Source organism: Sapajus apella, unplaced genomic scaffold, assembly GCF_009761245.1.
Source record: "Sapajus apella isolate SASKATOON/1434 unplaced genomic scaffold, GSC_monkey_1.0 scaffold25, whole genome shotgun sequence".
In the NCBI taxonomy this organism is placed as follows: domain Eukaryota; kingdom Metazoa; phylum Chordata; class Mammalia; order Primates; family Cebidae; genus Sapajus; species Sapajus apella.
In genome coordinates, this window is record NW_022436965.1 from 18,128,857 (window position 1) to 18,147,495 (window position 18,639).

At 39.9% G+C, this 18,639-nt stretch overlaps 1 protein-coding gene across 8 annotated transcripts in view; it reads right to left on the minus strand.

Annotated features, from left to right (window-relative positions):
- Window positions 1–14,929, minus strand: part of DNM3 (dynamin 3) — a 549,446-nt gene extending 534,517 nt beyond the window's left edge. For all 8 annotated transcript variants that reach the window (XM_032291679.1, XM_032291682.1, XM_032291676.1 and 5 more), the window contains exon 1: window positions 14,597–14,929. In XM_032291679.1, the coding sequence (XP_032147570.1) occupies window positions 14,597–14,757 (161 nt within the window). In that variant the 5' untranslated portion in view covers window positions 14,758–14,929. The remainder of the gene's footprint in view (window positions 1–14,596) is intronic.
- Between the last annotated feature and the right edge of the window lie 3,710 nt (window positions 14,930–18,639).

Below are 18,639 nucleotides of genomic sequence, written 5' to 3' on the forward strand. Positions count from 1 at the left end.
ACCAGGCAATGGTTGCTGTCCTGGTAGTAGGACTCAGAAAACCATGAATGCTAGGATCTATAAAAATAATTGCAAGCCTTTGCCCCTTTTTTCAAAATAAGAAGAGAATGGGTCTCAGTTTTATTAACCAGAAAACATAAAAAGACACACATATACAGGGTTCCAAACCTCCACTAGATAAGAAACCTAAAGCTATTCTTTTACAAAGCTTCTGAGGTATATCTAGTAACCTAAAAATAATGTAATTCCAAATAGAACTAGCTATCTAGCTCATAGCTAAAAGTGATGGTTAACAAGTTATGGGAATGTCAATTAAATCGGAATATGAATCTTTCCCCTGGAAAAAAAGAGTGATTGGGTTTTATTTCAACATCTACTACAAAAATGTTGGTACTTCTTTTAAGGCCTAATTACATCTTACCTCCTGAACCCTTGGCTGTAGATGTCTTCTTTGGGCTCAGACCATACTCTTGCTAAGTAGTCCTGCTTCACCAACTAGACTTCCTCAATTGTTTTTCCCCTTTTTATTCCATCTTTGCCTGCAATTTCATCTAACATTTCCCAAAAAAAAAAAAAAGGATATGCTAGGAATGTTTTACTTTACACCACAGAATTGAATATCTTCCTTAAAATCTATTCTCTAGGAGAAAGCTGAAAATAATGCCAGAAAAAATTGTTTTAATTCTATTACCTCTGTTATTAATCCTATTTTGTTCATTAATCTCTAGTGTTCACCATGTGACCCCTAGTATGTCACCTAACTTTTTTCCAGCTTAATCTTTTTTTTATTTTGAAATTAAAGTAAACAAAACATGCGTTTGCTATCTTCTCAAAGAAATTTGAAAGATTAATGAAATTATAAATTTAAAAACTGTTTTGGAACTCTTGGAAGGGAAGAGTACACAAAGTGGGTTCACTTCATATATATCAGTTTAAAAAAAAACACAAAACATTGTGATAATGCATTTAATGAATGTGGGTAATGCTTTCTTTAAAGATGGCTCAAATATATTCTGTTAGCCAGATCTACAAGTAAGTATTTTGCTGCCACTGTAATTTTCTAACATTCACAAAAAGAATTTGTAAATAAAGCGAGAGAGACGCAGAAGCCAAGTGGTGTCCACAATTCCAAATGAGGTACCAGGTTCATTTTGTGGGTCTGGTTGGACAGTGGGTATAAACCAAATAGGGCAAATTGAGAAAAGGCGGGCACTGCCCCACCCAGGAGGTGCATGCAACCAACTGGAAGATCAGGGGATCTCCCCCTCTGGGACATGCGTTCGGATACAGCACTCCACCCAAGCCCTCTACAACCCACAGAACAGGAGATCTTTGCCGGGCTGAAAAGCCTCAGCGAGCTGCCTGAACAGGGCAGAACAGCAACTTCAGCCGCACCGGGGCTGTCAGCATAGACCTAGGTGGAAGTACTGGCTAAGTCGAAAGCCAAAAATCAGGCTGGATGGAGCCACCAGCCCCCTAGAAAGAAGGGGAACCGAAAACAGGGAAACAGTCCATACAGCAGGATGGGTCCCCCCTGCACAAAGCCCAGTAGGCTAAAAAACTGTCAATCCAGAGTTTCACACCCAGAACATCAGTTAGAGAGTGGCCAGGAATGATTGAACTTGGCAGGGGGAAGGGAAGCCGCCATTGCAGAAGCTGGCCTAATCTTCCTGAGTAAATAAAAAATGCAGCAGCTCCACTGAATCCATGGCAGCCCAGCAGAGCCTCTGCAGGCAAAGGAAAGGTCGCCTCCCCAAGCAGCTACGTGAGCTCAAAACCATATAAATCCAAGCAGATGGGAAGAAACCAGCACAAGAAGAATGAAATCATCAAAAACCAGAACGCTTCTCCCTCACTATGAGATCACAACTCCTCACCAGCAAGGGAACAAAGCTGGATGGAGAACGAATTTGATCAACTGACAGAAGCAGGCTTCAGAAACTGGGTAATATCAAACTTCTCTGAGTTAAAGGAACATGTTCTATCCCAATGCAAAGAAACTAAAAACCTTGAAAAACTGTTAGAATGAATACTAACTAGAATAACCAGTTACGGAAGAACATAAATGACTTGATGGCACTGAAAAACACAGCACGAGAACTTTGTGAAGCAAACACAAGTTTCAATAGCCAAATAGATCAAACGGAAGAAAGGATATCAGAGATTGAAGATCAACTCAATGAAATAAAACAAGAAGGCAAGAAAAGAGAACAAAGACTGAAAAGAAATGAAGAAAGCCTTCAAGAAATATGGGATTATGTGAAAAGACCCAATCTATGCTTGATCGGTGCACCGGAAGATGAAGGGGAGAATGAATCCAAGTTGGAAAACGCTCTTCAGGATATTATCCAGGAGAACATCCCCAACACAGCAAGGCAGGCCAACATTCAAATGCAGGAAATACAGAGAGCACCACAACAATACTCTTCTAGAAGAGCAACCCCAAGTCACATAATCATCAGACTCACCAGGGTTGAAATGAAGGAAAAAATACTAAGGGCGGCCAGAGAGAAAGGTTGGGTCACCCACAAAGGGAAGCACATCAGACTCACAGCGGATCTCTTGGCAGAAACCCTACAAGCCAGAAGAGAGTGGGGGCCAATATTCAACCTAAAGAAAAGAACTTTCAACCCAGAATTTCATATCCAGCCAAACTAAGCTTCATGAGTGATGAAGAAATAAAATCCTTTAGAGACAAGCAATTGCTGAGAGATTTTGTCACTATCAGACCTGCCCTACAAGAGCTCCTGAAGGAGGCACTAAATACAAAAAGGAAAAACTAGTACCAGTCACTGCAAAAAAGAATCAAATGGTAAAGACCAACAACACAATGAAGAAATTACGCCAACCAAAGGGCAAAACAACCAACCAGTAATAAAATGGCAGGATCAAATTCACACATAACAGTATTAACCTTAAATGTAAATGGGCTAAATGCCCCAATCAGAAGACACAGACTGGCAAATTGGATAAAAAGCCAAGAACCAATGGTGTGCTGTATTCAGGAGATCCATCCCACATGCAAAGACACACATAGACTCAAAATAAAGGGATGGAAGAAGATTTATCAAGCAAATGGCAAGTAAAAAAAAAGCAGGAGTGGCAATCCTAGTCTCTGATAAAACGGACTTTAAACCAACAAAAATCAAAAGAGACAAAGAAAGGCATTACATAATGGTAAAAGGATCAATACAACAAGAAGAGCTAACTATTCTAAATATATATGCACCCAATACAGGAGCACCCAGGTACATAAAGCAAGTCCTTAACGACCTACAAAGAGACTTAGACTTCCACACAATAATAGTGGGAGACTTTAATACTCCACTGACAATATTGGACAGATCAACAAGACAGAAAGTCAACAAGGATATCCAGGACTTGAACACAGATCTGGACCAAGTGGACCTAATAGACATCTACAGATATCTCCACCCCAAATACACAGAATATGCATTCTTCTCAGCACCACATCGCACTTACTCTAAAATTGACCACATAATTGGAAGTAAATCACTCCTCAGCAAATGTAAAAGAACGGAAATCATAGCAGTCTCTCAGACCACCATGCAATCAAATTAGAACTCAACTCAGGATTAAGAAACTAACTTAAAAGCGCACAACTTCATGGAAACTGAACAACTGGCTCCTGAATGTCAACTGGATAAACAATGAAATGAAGGCAGAAATAAAGATGTTCTTCGAAACCAACAAGAACAAAGAAACGATGTACCAGAATCTCTGGGACACATTCAAAGCAGTGTCTAGAGGGAAATTCATAGCAATAAATGCCCATATAAGGAGCAAGGAAAGGTCTAAAATTGACACCCTATCATCAAAATTGAAAGAATTAGAGAAGCAAGATCAAAAAAACTCAAAATCTAGCAGAAGACAAGAAATAACTAAGATCAGAGCAGAACTGAAGGAGATAAAGACACAAAAAACCCTTCAAATAATCAACAAATCCAGGAGCTGGTATCTTGAAAAGGTCAACAAAATAGATAGACTTCTAGCCAGACTAATAAAAAAGAAAAGAGAGAAGAATCAAATAGATGCAATAAAAAACAATAAAGGGGATATCACCACCAATTCCACAGAAATACAAACTACCATCAGAGATTACTACAAACAACTCTAAGCACATAAACCAGTAAATCTGGAAGAAATGGATAAATTCCTGGACACTTGCACTCTCCCAAGACTAAACCAGGAAGAAGTTGAAACCCTGAATAGACCAATAACAAGGGCTGAAGGTAAGGCAGCAATTAATAGCCTACCGACTAAAAAAAGCCGAGGTCCAGATGGGTTTACAGCTGAATTCTACCAGACATACAAAGAGGAGCTGGTACCATTCCTTCTGAAACTATTCCAAATAACACAAAAAGAGGGAATCCTCCCCAACTCATTTTATGAACCCAACATCATCCTAATACCAAAACCAAGCAGAGACGCAACACAAAAAGAAAACTTCAGGCCAATATCCATGATGAACATCAATGCAAAAATCTTGAATAAAATACTAGCAAACAGAATGCAACAGCAAATCAAAAAGCTTGTTCATCATGATCAAGTAGGCTTCATTCCAGGGATGCAAGGCTGGTTCAACATACACAAGTCTATAAACATAATCCATCACATAAACAGAACCAAAGATAAAAACCACATGATGATCTCATTAGAAGCAGAGAAGGCCTTCGACAAAATTCAACAGTGCTTTATGCTAAAAACCCTCAATAAACTAGGTATCAATGGAACATATCACAAAATAATAAAAGCTATTTACGACAAACCCACAGCCAATCTCATACTGAACGGGCAAAAACTGGAAGCATTCCCTGTGAAATCTGGCACTAGACAAGGATGCCCTCTCTCACCACTCCTATTCAATATAGTATTGGAAGTTCTAGCCAGAGCAATCAGGCAAGAAAATGAAATAAAGGGTATTCAATCAGGAAAAGAGGAAGCCAAATTGTCTCTATTTGCAGATAACATGATTGTATATTTAGAAGACCCCGTCGTCTCAGCCCAAAATCTCCTTAAACTGATAAGCAACTACAGCAAAGCCTCAGGATACAAAATCAATGTGCAGAAATCACAAGTATTTCTATACACCAATAACAGACAAACAAAGAGCCAAATCAAAAGTGAACTCCCATTCACAATTGCTACAAAGAAAATAAAATACCTAGTAATACAACTAACAAAGTATGTAAAGGACCTCTTCAAGGAAAACTACAAACCACTGCTCAAGGAAATAAAAGAGGATACAAACAGATGGAAAAACTTTCCATGCTCATGGTTGGGAAGAATCAACATCATGAAATGGCCATACTACCCAAAGTAATTTACAGATTCAACGCTATCCCCATCAAACTACCAATGACCTTCTTCACAGAACTGGAAAAAACCACTTCAAACTTTATATGGAACCAATAGAGAGCCCACATAGCCAAAACAATCCTAAGCAAAAAGAACAAAGCTGGAGGCATCATGCTGCCTGACTTCAAACTATACGACAAGGTCACAGTAATCAAAACAGCATGGTACTGGTACCAAAACAGAAACATAGACCAGTGGAACAGAACATAGGCCTCAGAAGCAACACCAAACATCTATAATCATCTGATCTTTGACAAACCTGACAAAAACAAGCAATGGGGAAAGGATTCCCTGTTTAATAAATGGTGTTGGGAAAACTGGCTCACAATGTTCAGAAAGCAGAAACTGGATTCCTTCCTGACACCTTACACTAAAATTAACTCCAGATGGATTAAAGATCTAAACATAAGACCTAGAAAAAAAACCCTAGGAAAAAACCTAGGCACAACCATTCAGGACATAGGCACAGGCAGGCACTTCATGGCTAAAACATGAAAAGCAATGGCAACAAAATCCAAAATAAACATATGGGACCTAATTAAACTCCAGAGCTTCTGTACAGCAAAGGAAACAATCATTAGAGTGAACTGGCAACCAACAGAATAGGAAAAAATTTTTGCAATATACCTATCTGACAAAGGGCTAATATCCAGAATCTAAAAAGAACTAAAACAGATTTACAAGAGAAAAAAACCCATTCAAAAGTGGGTGAAAGATATGAACAGACACTTTTCAAAAGAAGACATTTATGAGGCTAACAAACATATGAAAAAATGCTCATCATCACTGGTCATTAGAGAAATGCAAATCAAAACCACATTGAGATACCAACTCATGCCAGTTAGAATGGTGATCATTAAAAAATCTGGAGACAACAGATGCTGGAGAGGATGTAGAGAAATAGGAACACTTTTACACTGTTGGTGGGAGTGCAAATTAGTGCAACCATTGTGGAAGACAGTGTGGCAATTCCTCAAGGACCTAGAACTAGAAATACCATTTGACCTAGCAATCCCATTACTGGGTATATACCCAAAGAATTATAAAACATTCAACTATAAAGACACAAGCACACATTATGTTCACAGCGGCACTGTTTACAATAGCAAAGACCTGGACCAACCCAAATGTCCATCAACGATAGACTGGATAATGAAAATGTGGTACATATACACCATGGAATACTACACAGCTATAAAAAACGATAGGGACATGGATGAATCTGGAAACCATCATTATCAGCAAACTGACACATGAACAGAAAAACAAACACTGCATTTTCTCACTCATCGGCAGGTGTTGAACAATTAGAACATGTGGGCACAGGGAGGAGAACATCACATACTGCAGTCAGTTGTGGGGGGTGAGGGGAGGGACAGTGAGGGGTGGGGAGGGATAATGTGGGGAGAAATACCAGATATAGGTGATGGGGGGGATGAAGGCAGCAAACCACCTTGTCATATATATACCTATGCAACAATCCTGCTTGATCTACACATGTATCCCAGAACCTAAAGTATAATTAAAAAAAAAAAGAATTTGTAAATACACATTACCATCTGCCTCAACTTACTTTTTTTTTTAATACTCAGAAAATGTCTACTCCAAATAAAAGATTTAAATTAAGAGCAATCACTTATTGAATCAATTACTGAATAGATACTATGGGCCAGGCACTTAATACCATCTTACTCAGAACTCACACACAGATTAAAGATGAAGTCTGCAATCCCTATTTTGCAGATAAGGAAACTAAGTCCAAGTGAGGGTAGATTCCATAATGAGGAGCTATGCTACCAGTGAGAGTAAAAGGCAGGACTCAAGAGCAGCTAGCAAAGCCTATACTCCATCACTACACTGTAATGACTCCTCTTCAAATATTCACTTTTGGGGGATCTAAAAAAACAAGCACCACAAACAAATTTAGTCATCCATCAAATTACTTATTAAATAGATTAGTCTTTCAATTCCAAGCCACTGAAAGGATAAAAAATTTGGTCCTTCAGAAGCCCTAGCTACTGCTGTCATGCATGTATATGCTATTCATGGGTATATCATGACCTTGAAGTAGTGGGAAATAAAAATGACACACTGTCACAAAGGAGCACTGAGGCACATTTCAAATCCTTGGAAACAGAGGACTTGCAGCAGGGATATTAGAGAAAAACAAGATCTAAAGCAATCTTGTATCATTCACATAATTCAGGAATTAAATATATCATCATTTTCCTCAACAAGTGCTCTGTTTTTATTATCAATAAACACTAAAGACTTAACGCAATATTAATGCTTGTTGAAAAATTGTTAAAATAATTTCAATAACATTAATGGAGCTCAGTGTCACTCAATGCACTCTAAGAATGCAAATACACACATAAAAAGAATAGAAAACAGGCAAACTGAAGGATGCAAATTTGCTCCACAAATACATCTTTATTTTACCTAAAAGTTCACCTATTTGTTTAGCCTTTCCATTTATGTTATTTATTTACATACAACTTTTCAGAAGCTTGTGTTGGTTTAAGCAAAGCCTAGTGATGACCATCTTAGGCATATCTTTCTAGCTACTGCCCACCTGGTAGATAAATATTAATAATGTGTAAAAACATCCAATGTCTTATTTAGTCTTTTCCTGGGTCCATCTGTTCCCTAAAAGTCACACTTCACTCATGAGTATACTATTTCAATCAAATTAACTTGCCTAAGTCTGAGAAAAATTCTGCTCCCTGTCTCCACTATTCTGTAGGGGAAAAAAAGTAATAAAATGCAGTGTCACTGCTGGTCAACTATCAGGAAGAGTAATGGAAGAGAAAAGGCTGGCCCAATACAAAGGGATGGGAAAAGGAGGAGGCAGGGTGAGGGCTGAGGGTGAGGGCTGCACTCTAAAACAATAAGAGGAGGAAGAGAAGATGATGAACTGGCACAGGCCTCCGAGTTCTGAACACCAAGTTCCAAACCCAGCTCTGACTTCTTCTGACCTTGGGCAAATCTCTTGGTTTCTCTGTATCCTACTGTGGCTCCAGGAAGATATAGAAAAAAACAAGCCAGAGGAAAGCTTCTTATAGTAATGTCAAATGCCAGTCCTTGCTACTAATAAAGGAAGAAAAGCTAAGCTACTTCATGACCACATACACAAACACATACACACACACACAAACACACGCACACACACGCACACACACACACAGAGTAATTAATATGGTATTAATGAACTCTCTAATTTGTTAGAAATAATTTTTAATTCATGAAATACAAATCATTTAGTGTCAACTCCTTTACCCTTCTCCATTCTAAACAATTCATTCCATTTTCAGGTTTGCCTTTAGGACATTTTCCCTGACATTTGTATCTTCAACTTACTCTACTACTTTAACTAACTGACTTATTCTTTAAAAGGAAAATAGAATTCACCTCCCTTAAGTATTAGTGCCTTTGAGGTCCTTATAAAATAGTTGATCTGATCCATTCCACTCTCAATTAACCTTCACTGCATCCAGTTATATTTTTAATCTCTCCAACCTCTTTTCTTTTTCCTGCTGCTTTTCTCTAGGGCCCTCTCCAATATACAGTATCTCTTTGTGATAAAGTCACAGTCTAAATTCAATGCCTTGTTGTCAACTCAGATACTGAGACACAGATCACCACCTCCCTGCTTTGACATAGATACTTCAGTACATGCAGGCTTGAGCTAAAATGATACTGGCTGCCAGATGACACTAGAAACTCATATTGCCACTTTCCACTTACATTCAGTTCAAAATTTCAGAACTGTAGTTTTTTAGGAATTTTTGTAAAAATAAATTGACATACTATAATTTTTTTCCTGATTAGTTTGCATTAAATCTGACTACCTTCATTTTACTTATTCATTTGAAAGTTGTCTCATACTTTATCCTGTCAGTTCTCTTTTCATACCTAGATCAGCTTCTATGTATTCATATTTTCTTGTATATTCTTACCCAGTATCATTAGAATTCAACACATACATATTCATTGGTTTTATGTGGCCATATTTCTCAAGAGTTCCAATAGGAGTCATACTAAATTCCAGCTTGGCTACTTACTAGCCATATGATCCTGGATGAATGACTTGTCTCTCCAACCCTGAATTTTCTCCTCTATTGACATGGGGATATGGAAAAGGGCAAGGAATAGAAGGTATGAAAGGTGTATAGCAGAATCCATGTCTGCCACCCCATAGTGGCTAAGCAAATGTTGGCCCCCTTCTTCCCTCTACTTTATAAAATGTGTTTAGTATAACACAATCCATAAGAATTTTTAAATCAATGCATAAAATGTGAGAAATTGCAATGCAAACTTGGACTTGGATAAATTGCAAAACTTTGGCCATACAGAAAATTAAATTGGATCATTCTATAAAATTATTAGCTTGGGACTCTCTTGACTTGGCTCTCGTAGCAGAGGAAAAAAATAATCTCTTTCTAGATTCTTGAAGTCCCTCTAAAATAAATCACAATAATAAATAAAACTTTATAATTTAACTTCACTTATTAGCCATAGCAAAAGGTACTACCTAACACACTAAATGTATGTTCCATTGATAGAGAACCCAATAGCATACTCTCCAACCTAGCTGAATATTAAGTTTCCATTCCTCCAAAGTTCTGGGTAACTGCTCAACAACCTCATTCTTAAAGAAGTTAAATCAAGTGCATTTTTGGCTAACTGTTAATCATAAGTAAGTTCCAAAACAGAAATATCCTATCCAGTTCAGTTCTCTTAGTTGTATTGCTTCTCAACATTATTAATAAAGAATTCATTTGATGGTGGTAATTAAATACCAGCAACTGTGAATTTGTGATAACCTAAAAGTATATTATATAATTTTAATTCAGCAAAAATTTTTTTGAGATTTTAAGTTCTACCAATTCATTGTTGGATGAAGACAAGTTCATGCTTTTGACACTTTATTTATAGACCCTTGGGAACTATAAAGCATTATTCTCAATAATGATGACATTTTGTTAGCACCATTTATCTAATAACTATAATACTTAGAAGCAATTTCTTGAAAAATATCAGCATAATCACCTTTTAAAAATCTTTTATTTGGTCCCCATTTATCACAAAACTTTTTCTATTTGTACAGAATTGAAAGTCTATTTACTACTCAGCCTAGAATAAAATAATGTGGGCTCTTCTGCCTATATAATAAGCATTGAAAAACGAATGTTTCTAACAAGTGTGCCATTTTAAAACATCTGTGTATTAGCAACTAGTACAGATTTCACTTAACACCTCTATAAACGACTTATATGCACTCTAAAAACCAAATAAACTTAAATAGACAATCCAATTACATTTTAAATCTCTCTTCAAGAATGTCTAATATAGCAAAGAAAAACACTTAACTTTTAAAAAATGTTGCTTCTGCCTAAGGGATCACCTCAATTCTTCTGTGAAATGAGGTGAGGTAAACATATATAAATAAATATTAATAAAATCATTAACATAGTAGCTTCTTATTTAATTTTATTATTATTATTTGAGACAGAGTCTTGCTCTGTCAGCGATGCTGGAGCACAGTGGTAGAATCACAGCTCTCTGCAGCCTTGAAGTCCTGGACTCAAGTGATCCGCCTACCTCAGCCTCCCAAGTAGTTGGTACTACAGGCATGCTCCACCACACCTGGCTAATTTTTGTTGTTTTTTTGTAGAGACAAGATCTCACTATGTTGCCCAGACTGGTCTCAAATTCCTGGACTCAAGTAATCCTCCTGCCTTGGCCTCCCAAAATACTGGGGTTACAGACATGAGCACTGTGCCTACCCAGCTTCTTATTAATATAGGTAGCATTTATATAAAGAGCAAGAAAGAAGTTAAAAATATTTATCAGAGGAAATCATAAACCTCAATATGGAGGATGCAATATGGCAGAGAGGTTCTAGAGCATGGGTTATGGTGATCAACACCTCTAGTTGAATCTCAGCTCCACTGTTTTTATATTAAATTGCATTTTCCTTGAGTGAGTTACTCAAACTCTCTAAAACTTAATTTTCTCTTCTATAAAATGGAAATCATAAGAGTACCTACCTCTTTGAGGTTTTATGAGGATTAAATGAGATTATCCATATAAAAGCACCCAGAATAGTACCTAACACAAATGTTAACCATTATTATCATCACCACTGCACTATAAATATATGTATGTGTATAATGAAAATACTTAAATTCAATTCTTCTGTGTACAAACCAGACCAATAGGCAGACCCAAGCCAGCTAGTAAACCCCTATGTTCAGATTATAGGTCTCAGCATCTACTCATTAGATCTTAAGCTGCCTCTCATTGCCAGCATATATCTCATCCTGCACAACCAAAAGAACAATCTGGTTACTCATGCTATATCACATTAATATGCAAGTTCATCACTTCAGCAGGAAAATCACAAACAAGTGGTTCATTCATGACTCATTTTATTCATAACAATCTCAAACCTGTCACCCAAAAATCAGTTTTTATAACTACCGTTAAATGAAGTAAACATATTCACATCCAAATTCATTCATTGGTATCAAAAAAAGACCTCAATATAAACAAACTGTCTGAGAGAAAATATGGTTAGCCCACCAAATGAGGATTGCTGAGAAAATGCATCATTATTTTGAAGAGAAGACGCTTAAGTCAAGAGCAAACACAATGAATTTACACAAGTGATGACCCTTGGTTTTTATGGCTGCATTCAATAACTGCACATTAGATCAGAATCTTAAAATGAAAACAGTTCCATGTAAAAGAGGAAAGTGCATCCTTAGGAAAGAATCTTATCTTTTTTGCATAATTCCTAGATAATAACAAGAAAACACTAAGATGTTATAGTGGAAAATGGATACAATTTTTTCCACTTTGGCTGAATATCTTATCAAAATAGAAAACTCCATTTTCCCTAAGGTTGGTTTATAATTAGAAATTAGATTCCTCAATAATTCAATGACCGAATTTTTTATTAAAGTTAAATGACCTTTCTAATTAAATTTTCTCCTTAATATATACGCTCTGCTAGGCAGGTGTCATCTCTACTTATAATACAGACTTTACATATGGCTTAAATGACCTTTTTCCTCTATGTTCATCCTTTGATTTGACATTCTAGTAGTTAACTAGTGGTAAAACTTTTTAAGGGACAACAAATTACTGATGTACTCTCGTGTCTGATTTTTATGCTTGTAATATCCCTATTTGTTATTCCATCTTGAAAAATATCCAAGCTTAAATATTTTACTCTGCTATATTTCTTTTTTCAAATTATCATTTCAAAAGAACATAGCTAGTAAGGGGAAATGTGTACAATTTTATTATAACATTAGAAAAAATGTTAGAATTTCAAAACCCAGAAAATAGAATGATGATATGTGCATACAGTTGGCATTAAAAGCTCTGACCACAAACAATGCATTTACATATAACATAGGCTCATCCAAGTAAATATATGGAAGATCTATAAAAATATGGTAATTTCATTTGAAATACCTACAATTTTAATCTTTAAGTATTTTGTTTAAAAAAACAAAAAGAGTTCAATAACTTTTAAGGTGTCATGACAAAATGCCCTGGCATTTGGAAAACCAAAAATATATTATCAAAACTCACTCTTTGGATGCCCCTTTAAATCTAGTAAATTTCATTGGCAACAAAGAAAGTAACTGTTGTATGTTTGAAATAATACATTTATCCATCACTTCACCACAAGTCTAAGATGACGTAGGCAAAATGCTTTATCTTCACTTTGCTCATTAATCAAAAAAATGATTAAAATAAGGTTTAGTGATTAAGTGAATTACTCAAGGATACAAGCCAATTGTCAGCAATTTTACCTTATTAGGTTGCTTATCTTTCTAGTTCATACAGGAAAAATAGAGAGTATCATCTGAGAGATGGAACACCATTTGAGAGAAAAGAATATGTACTTTATAAACACTAACATTTCCAAAGGAAATGTGGGAATATCCAGCTCTAAATTTTACACATCACCAAGCACTAACAAAAAAAAGAAAAAAGGAACAGGAACAGGAACCTTCTGCATTCCAAGTCACAAATGAGCCAAAGAAAAAGAATAAAGTACAATCTCGCCAGCAATTTTTCTTGGCTACTGTACATTTCTACCTGATTTTCTACTAGGAAACAGATTTCACCTTTCATAACGCTTTCAAATGGGCTTTTCTGAGCAAACGTCTGCACTCCTCAGGCAAGGCCATTAAGGTAACTTAATCCCTCATGAATTGCTCAGTGGAAGAAATGCTGATTCCCAATTCAAAATTTAATTCCTTAGCTGTTTCTGTATTAAGAGTCAGGAGGAAAACCACAGCTACAATTTAGATTCAGAATGTTATCTCGAAGGCTAGCAAGACAAATAAGAGCTTAGAGAACGGAAAATTATGCTGGGGGAGGGGGCGCGGAGAGAGTGCGAGAAAGATGCTGGTCAGTTCCGAGATGATGCAGGAATGACATGGCACCTGGACACCACAAGTCCACGTCCACCCCCTGCCAAGTCTGTGCCTCGGGCTCTCTCACAGTTGCCTGGAGCTGTGAATAGGTGCACACGCAAACACACCACCTTTTATTCTTCGACTCTCCGGGAGGAGAATGGTGGGGAAGCGTCTGTGGAAAAAGCTTCACCACAACAAACGACGTCTTTCTCCTCGCACCCCGCCTCCCCAGCTAGGGGCAGGCGACGACTGTCTAGAACAGTAGACAGCTGAGAGGAACAAGAGCCCAGGCGAGAAGGAAAGCATGTCCACCTAGGGGAGGGGGCTCCGGGGATAAAGCCCCACAGCCTCACAGCAAGCCTCGCGGAGGGCGACATGAAAAGGAGGGGAGTGTTTAGCCGGGAAAACAGGAGAGGGGACTGGGAAGCGTTGGCACGCTACGCCCGGGGCTGGCGCGCACCCAGGGGGTGGGGGTCCATCCCAGGGCGGACCCCTCCCCCGACTCCCAGACTGGAGGACCTGGAGGAAATGGCTTTGTATAGCAGGATGAAAGACAGGCAGGAGGGCCACCAGCCGGGGGAAGGGGGGGTGGCAGGGGACGGAGAATGCCCAGAGCTGGAGGACCCCGCCCGCCCCACGGACACCGTCACTCTGCCCCTCATTCCACCGCAGCGCCTAGTCCATCCTCTGGCTCCCACTGCCAGTCCACGTTCCAACTGCCCGGAGCGGGGTCGCCCCCCGCCGCATCCCTACTCCGCGCCCTGCGCGCTCACCTGCCCACGAAGTTCTCGAGCACGGAGCTCTTCCCGGCGCTCTGGCCGCCCACCACAGCGATCTGCGGCAGCTCCAGCAGGCAGCTCTGTCCCAGCGCCGAAAAGGCGTCCTGCAGACGGTTCACCAGCGGGATCAGCTCCTCCATCTCCCGGTTCCCCATCTTGCCTGAGCGGCCGGCGGCCAGCTGGTCCCTGCTTGCCTCTACGGCCCGGCCGGGAGTTGGGGCCGCGCTGCCCTGGCTGCTGCTGGTGCGCCGAGCTCAGCCCGCCGGGTCCTGGCGCAGACGTCGGAGCCAGCCGCCAGCCCGCCGCTCGGCTGACAGCTAACGGCCCGCAGCGCGCCTGCGCGGGCGTTCAGGGGCGTGGCCTGGCTCCACGACGCCCCGCCCCGTGGCTGCCCCGCCCCGGGCTTCCCAGCCCACCACCCAGCCCGGCGCCCCCGGCCTCCCAGCTGCCGCCAGAAGACACCGCCTCTGCCTTCTGTGGCCAAGGCTCAGAGGCCAAGTTACAGCGCCGGGTCAAGGAATGGCGTGAAATTAGCAGCAGCCGGCAGCGTTGTTCTCTTTCAGCGACTACCAAGCCAAAGCACTATCGCGGCTAACACCACAACACGGTCACCAGCAAGAGCAGCACCGCCACCACCACCACCGGGGCACCGCTGCCAGGGTACACTTCCCAAAAGGAAATCTCCTCGGCCACGCCCTTCTCCAGAACCCGCGAGGACTCCTCCCAGGGTGACAGGCCTGTTGGAGTCTAAATTCTTCAATCTGACATCTAAGACCCTGAGTGGTCTGACCTAATTCTTCACCTGTAATGACTCATCCTCCCGAGCCCCACATAAGCACAGGTAGTGCCTGTAAGGTCTACCTGCCCCCAGACACCCCTTCAATCACTCTGGCCTGTGAGACTCTTCATGCCATTTGCCCTCCTGGTCTATCTCCTTCTACAGGGTCTATCCAGAACCAGATACTCTGGACGCATTCTATGAAATTTAGCACATTGAGGAGTGACTGTGTGTGAGGTCCTGTGCCTGATGATGGGGACAAAGTTAAATGACCATGCTTCCGTTAGCCTCCACAGAGCGTTCCTTTTTAGTCTGCTCCTCAAATACTGATGCTTCTCAGGGTTTAATATCTGGGCATTTTCTTGTCTCATGTTTATGCTCTGCCTGAGCTTTAACTCTGCGTAAAGGCTGGCGACTACAGAAATTTACATTGCTAGGCCCTGTCTCTCTTCTGCAACTTAGACTACACTCCAAGAGGGGTCCATACCACGACCTGAGTGTCCTACAAGTACCACAGACTGAATGTATTCAAAACTGAAGTCATCTTTTGTCATCTCAACATTTAATGAACAGTTCCTTCTAATTCTAAAAAGACTTGTATTAAAATAGTCATAATAACAAAAAACCCTGAAAACAACCCAAATGTCTATCAACAGGTGAATGAATAAACAAATGTGGTATGTGTATACAGTGAACTATTCTCCACATTTCTGATATAGCAACGTGGTTCAATCTCAGATACATTATGTAGAATGAAAAAGGCCAAAGAGCACATATTGTTTGATTTCATGTATGTGAAGTTCTACAACCAACAAAGCTATTCTATGGTAATAGAAATCAGAACTGTGGTTGTCTTTAAGGAGTGGAGACTTACTGTAGGAGGCATGAGGAAACTTTCTGGAGTGGTCAAAATGTCCCATGTCTTGACTGGGATGTGAGTATACATTTGTCAAAACTCCTCAAACTAAACTTTTAAGTGATGTGCATTTCACTGTAAATTACATATCAACTTTTTTTTTAAGCAGCAGAAAAAGACAAATAAACCTGAATGCATCTCCCCTGCAGTGGATCTCTATTAGAATGTCTGCCCAGGACACCTTTTCTAAGAAACACTCCACCCAGTGCATGGTTGTAGCCAGAGCAGTCATGAAGATAGAAAGGAATGAAGAAAAACTGAGCCCTGGCCATAGCTGTGTGCACCAAATTGGGCACCTGACTCGAGCTGTACCAATCAAAGCCCTTTCCCAGGAATATGGAATTGAGAGAGAGAGAGAGACTAGCCTTTGTCTGAGTGACTAGACCATAAATGAGGAATAACACTGGCAACTATGGTTAGTAAGATTTCACCAATAGAAGGAAAGTGCTCATCTTCAGAAAAAGAGAAAAGTAAAAGACACAAGGAGAGGAGCAGAGGGAAAAAAGACAGAAGATCCAGATGGTATTCGTATCTTCATTCTTGTTCATGTCTGGTATCCAGCTATAATCCTGATCTGAGTTCCTTGCACAACCTCCCTGTCCTCCATAAACTTATAATAAATTCTCCTCTTTGCCTAACCTAATTCAACTCAGATTTCTTTCTTATTCACAATCAAGGAATTCTATAAATACGTTCTCACACTAGAGATAGTGTACTCCCTATGTCAGGGAGAAGCCTGCCCAATCCCAATCCAGAATCTGGAAGTCATTCTCACTTCATTCCTCCTTCTCCCTCCTTCATCCCCGACACCAAATTGGCATCCAAATAATACCCATTCTACCTTCCTATAACCTATTTTTTTCTCCATCTTTGCTGCCAGTGCCTCAGTCATAATTGTCATTTCTCAAACAACCATCTTCCTCTATGCTTTTCGTACATATGTACCCTGAATAGATTTTCATTATTGTACTTGGCACATTGCATTAAGTCACTAATTTACATGTCCCTCTCTTTCACTATAATGCCGTCCCCAGAGATGCCCACATTTTAATCCCTGGAACCTGTGAATGTTACCTGAACTGGAGAATGGGATTTTGTAGATTAATTAAGGAACTTGGGATGAGAAGATTATTCTAGGTTATCCAAGTGGATGCAGTCTACTCACATGACTTTTTAAAAGCAGATACCCTTTCCAATCTGCGTCAGAGGGAGACAGAACTGGGGAAGAGTCCCAGAGACACATGGAGAAAGGGGACTCTAGAAAGTGGGAAAGGCAGGAAACACATTCTCACTCAGAGCCTCCAAAAAGAACATAGTCCTGATGACATGTTGATTTTAGTCCTGAGAAACATGCATCAGACTTCTTTTTTTTAAGACTCAGTCGCTGTGTCACCCAGGCTGCAGGTGCACACCACCACATCTAGCTAATTTTTTTTTTTTTTTTTTAAGTAGAGACGGGGTTTCACCAATTTGGCCAGACTGGTACTGACCTCAAGTGATCCACCCACCTCAGCCTCCCAAAGTGCTGGAATTACAGGCATGAGCAACCGCGCCCAGCCCTGCATCAGATTTCTAATTCACGGTACCGTAAGATAATAAATCTGTGTTGTTTTAAAACACTGTTTGTGGTAACTTGTTATAGCAGCAATAGAAAATTAATTCAGCTCCTTGAGGGCAGAATCCATCTTTGTGATCCTCGGTGTCCAGCACAATGCATAGCACCTGAGAAGACCACAATCCACTAGCAGCACACATAAACAAATTGTTATAACACACATAATATGTTCCAGGGTACAACAGACGGAACTGCGCCTCCCCCAAATTCATATGTTGATACCCTAAACCCCAGTGTGGCTATATTTGGAGTTAGAAACTAATTGTATTAGTCCATTCTCACACTGCTATGAAGAAATATCTGAGACTGGGTAATTTATAAAAGAAAGAAGTTTAATTGACTCACAGTTCCACATTCCTCAGGGAATTTAGAATCCTGGTGAAAGACACCTTTCCACACAGCAGCAGGACTGAGTGAGTGCAACCAGGGGAAATGCCAGATACTTATAAAACCATCAGATCTCATGAGAACTCACTATCACGAGAACAGCATTGGGGAAACCACCCCCATGATTGAATCACCTCCACCTGGTCCAACTATTGACACATGGGGATTATGGTGATTACAATTCAAGATGAGAGTTTGGTCGGGACACAGCCAAACGATATCAGCAATTAAGGTTGACTGAAACCATAGGATGAAACCCTGATTCAATAGGATTAGTGGCCTTTTAAGAGGAGACATCAGAGCTCTCTCCTGAGAGCTCCCCCTCTCCCTCCCCCTCCCCC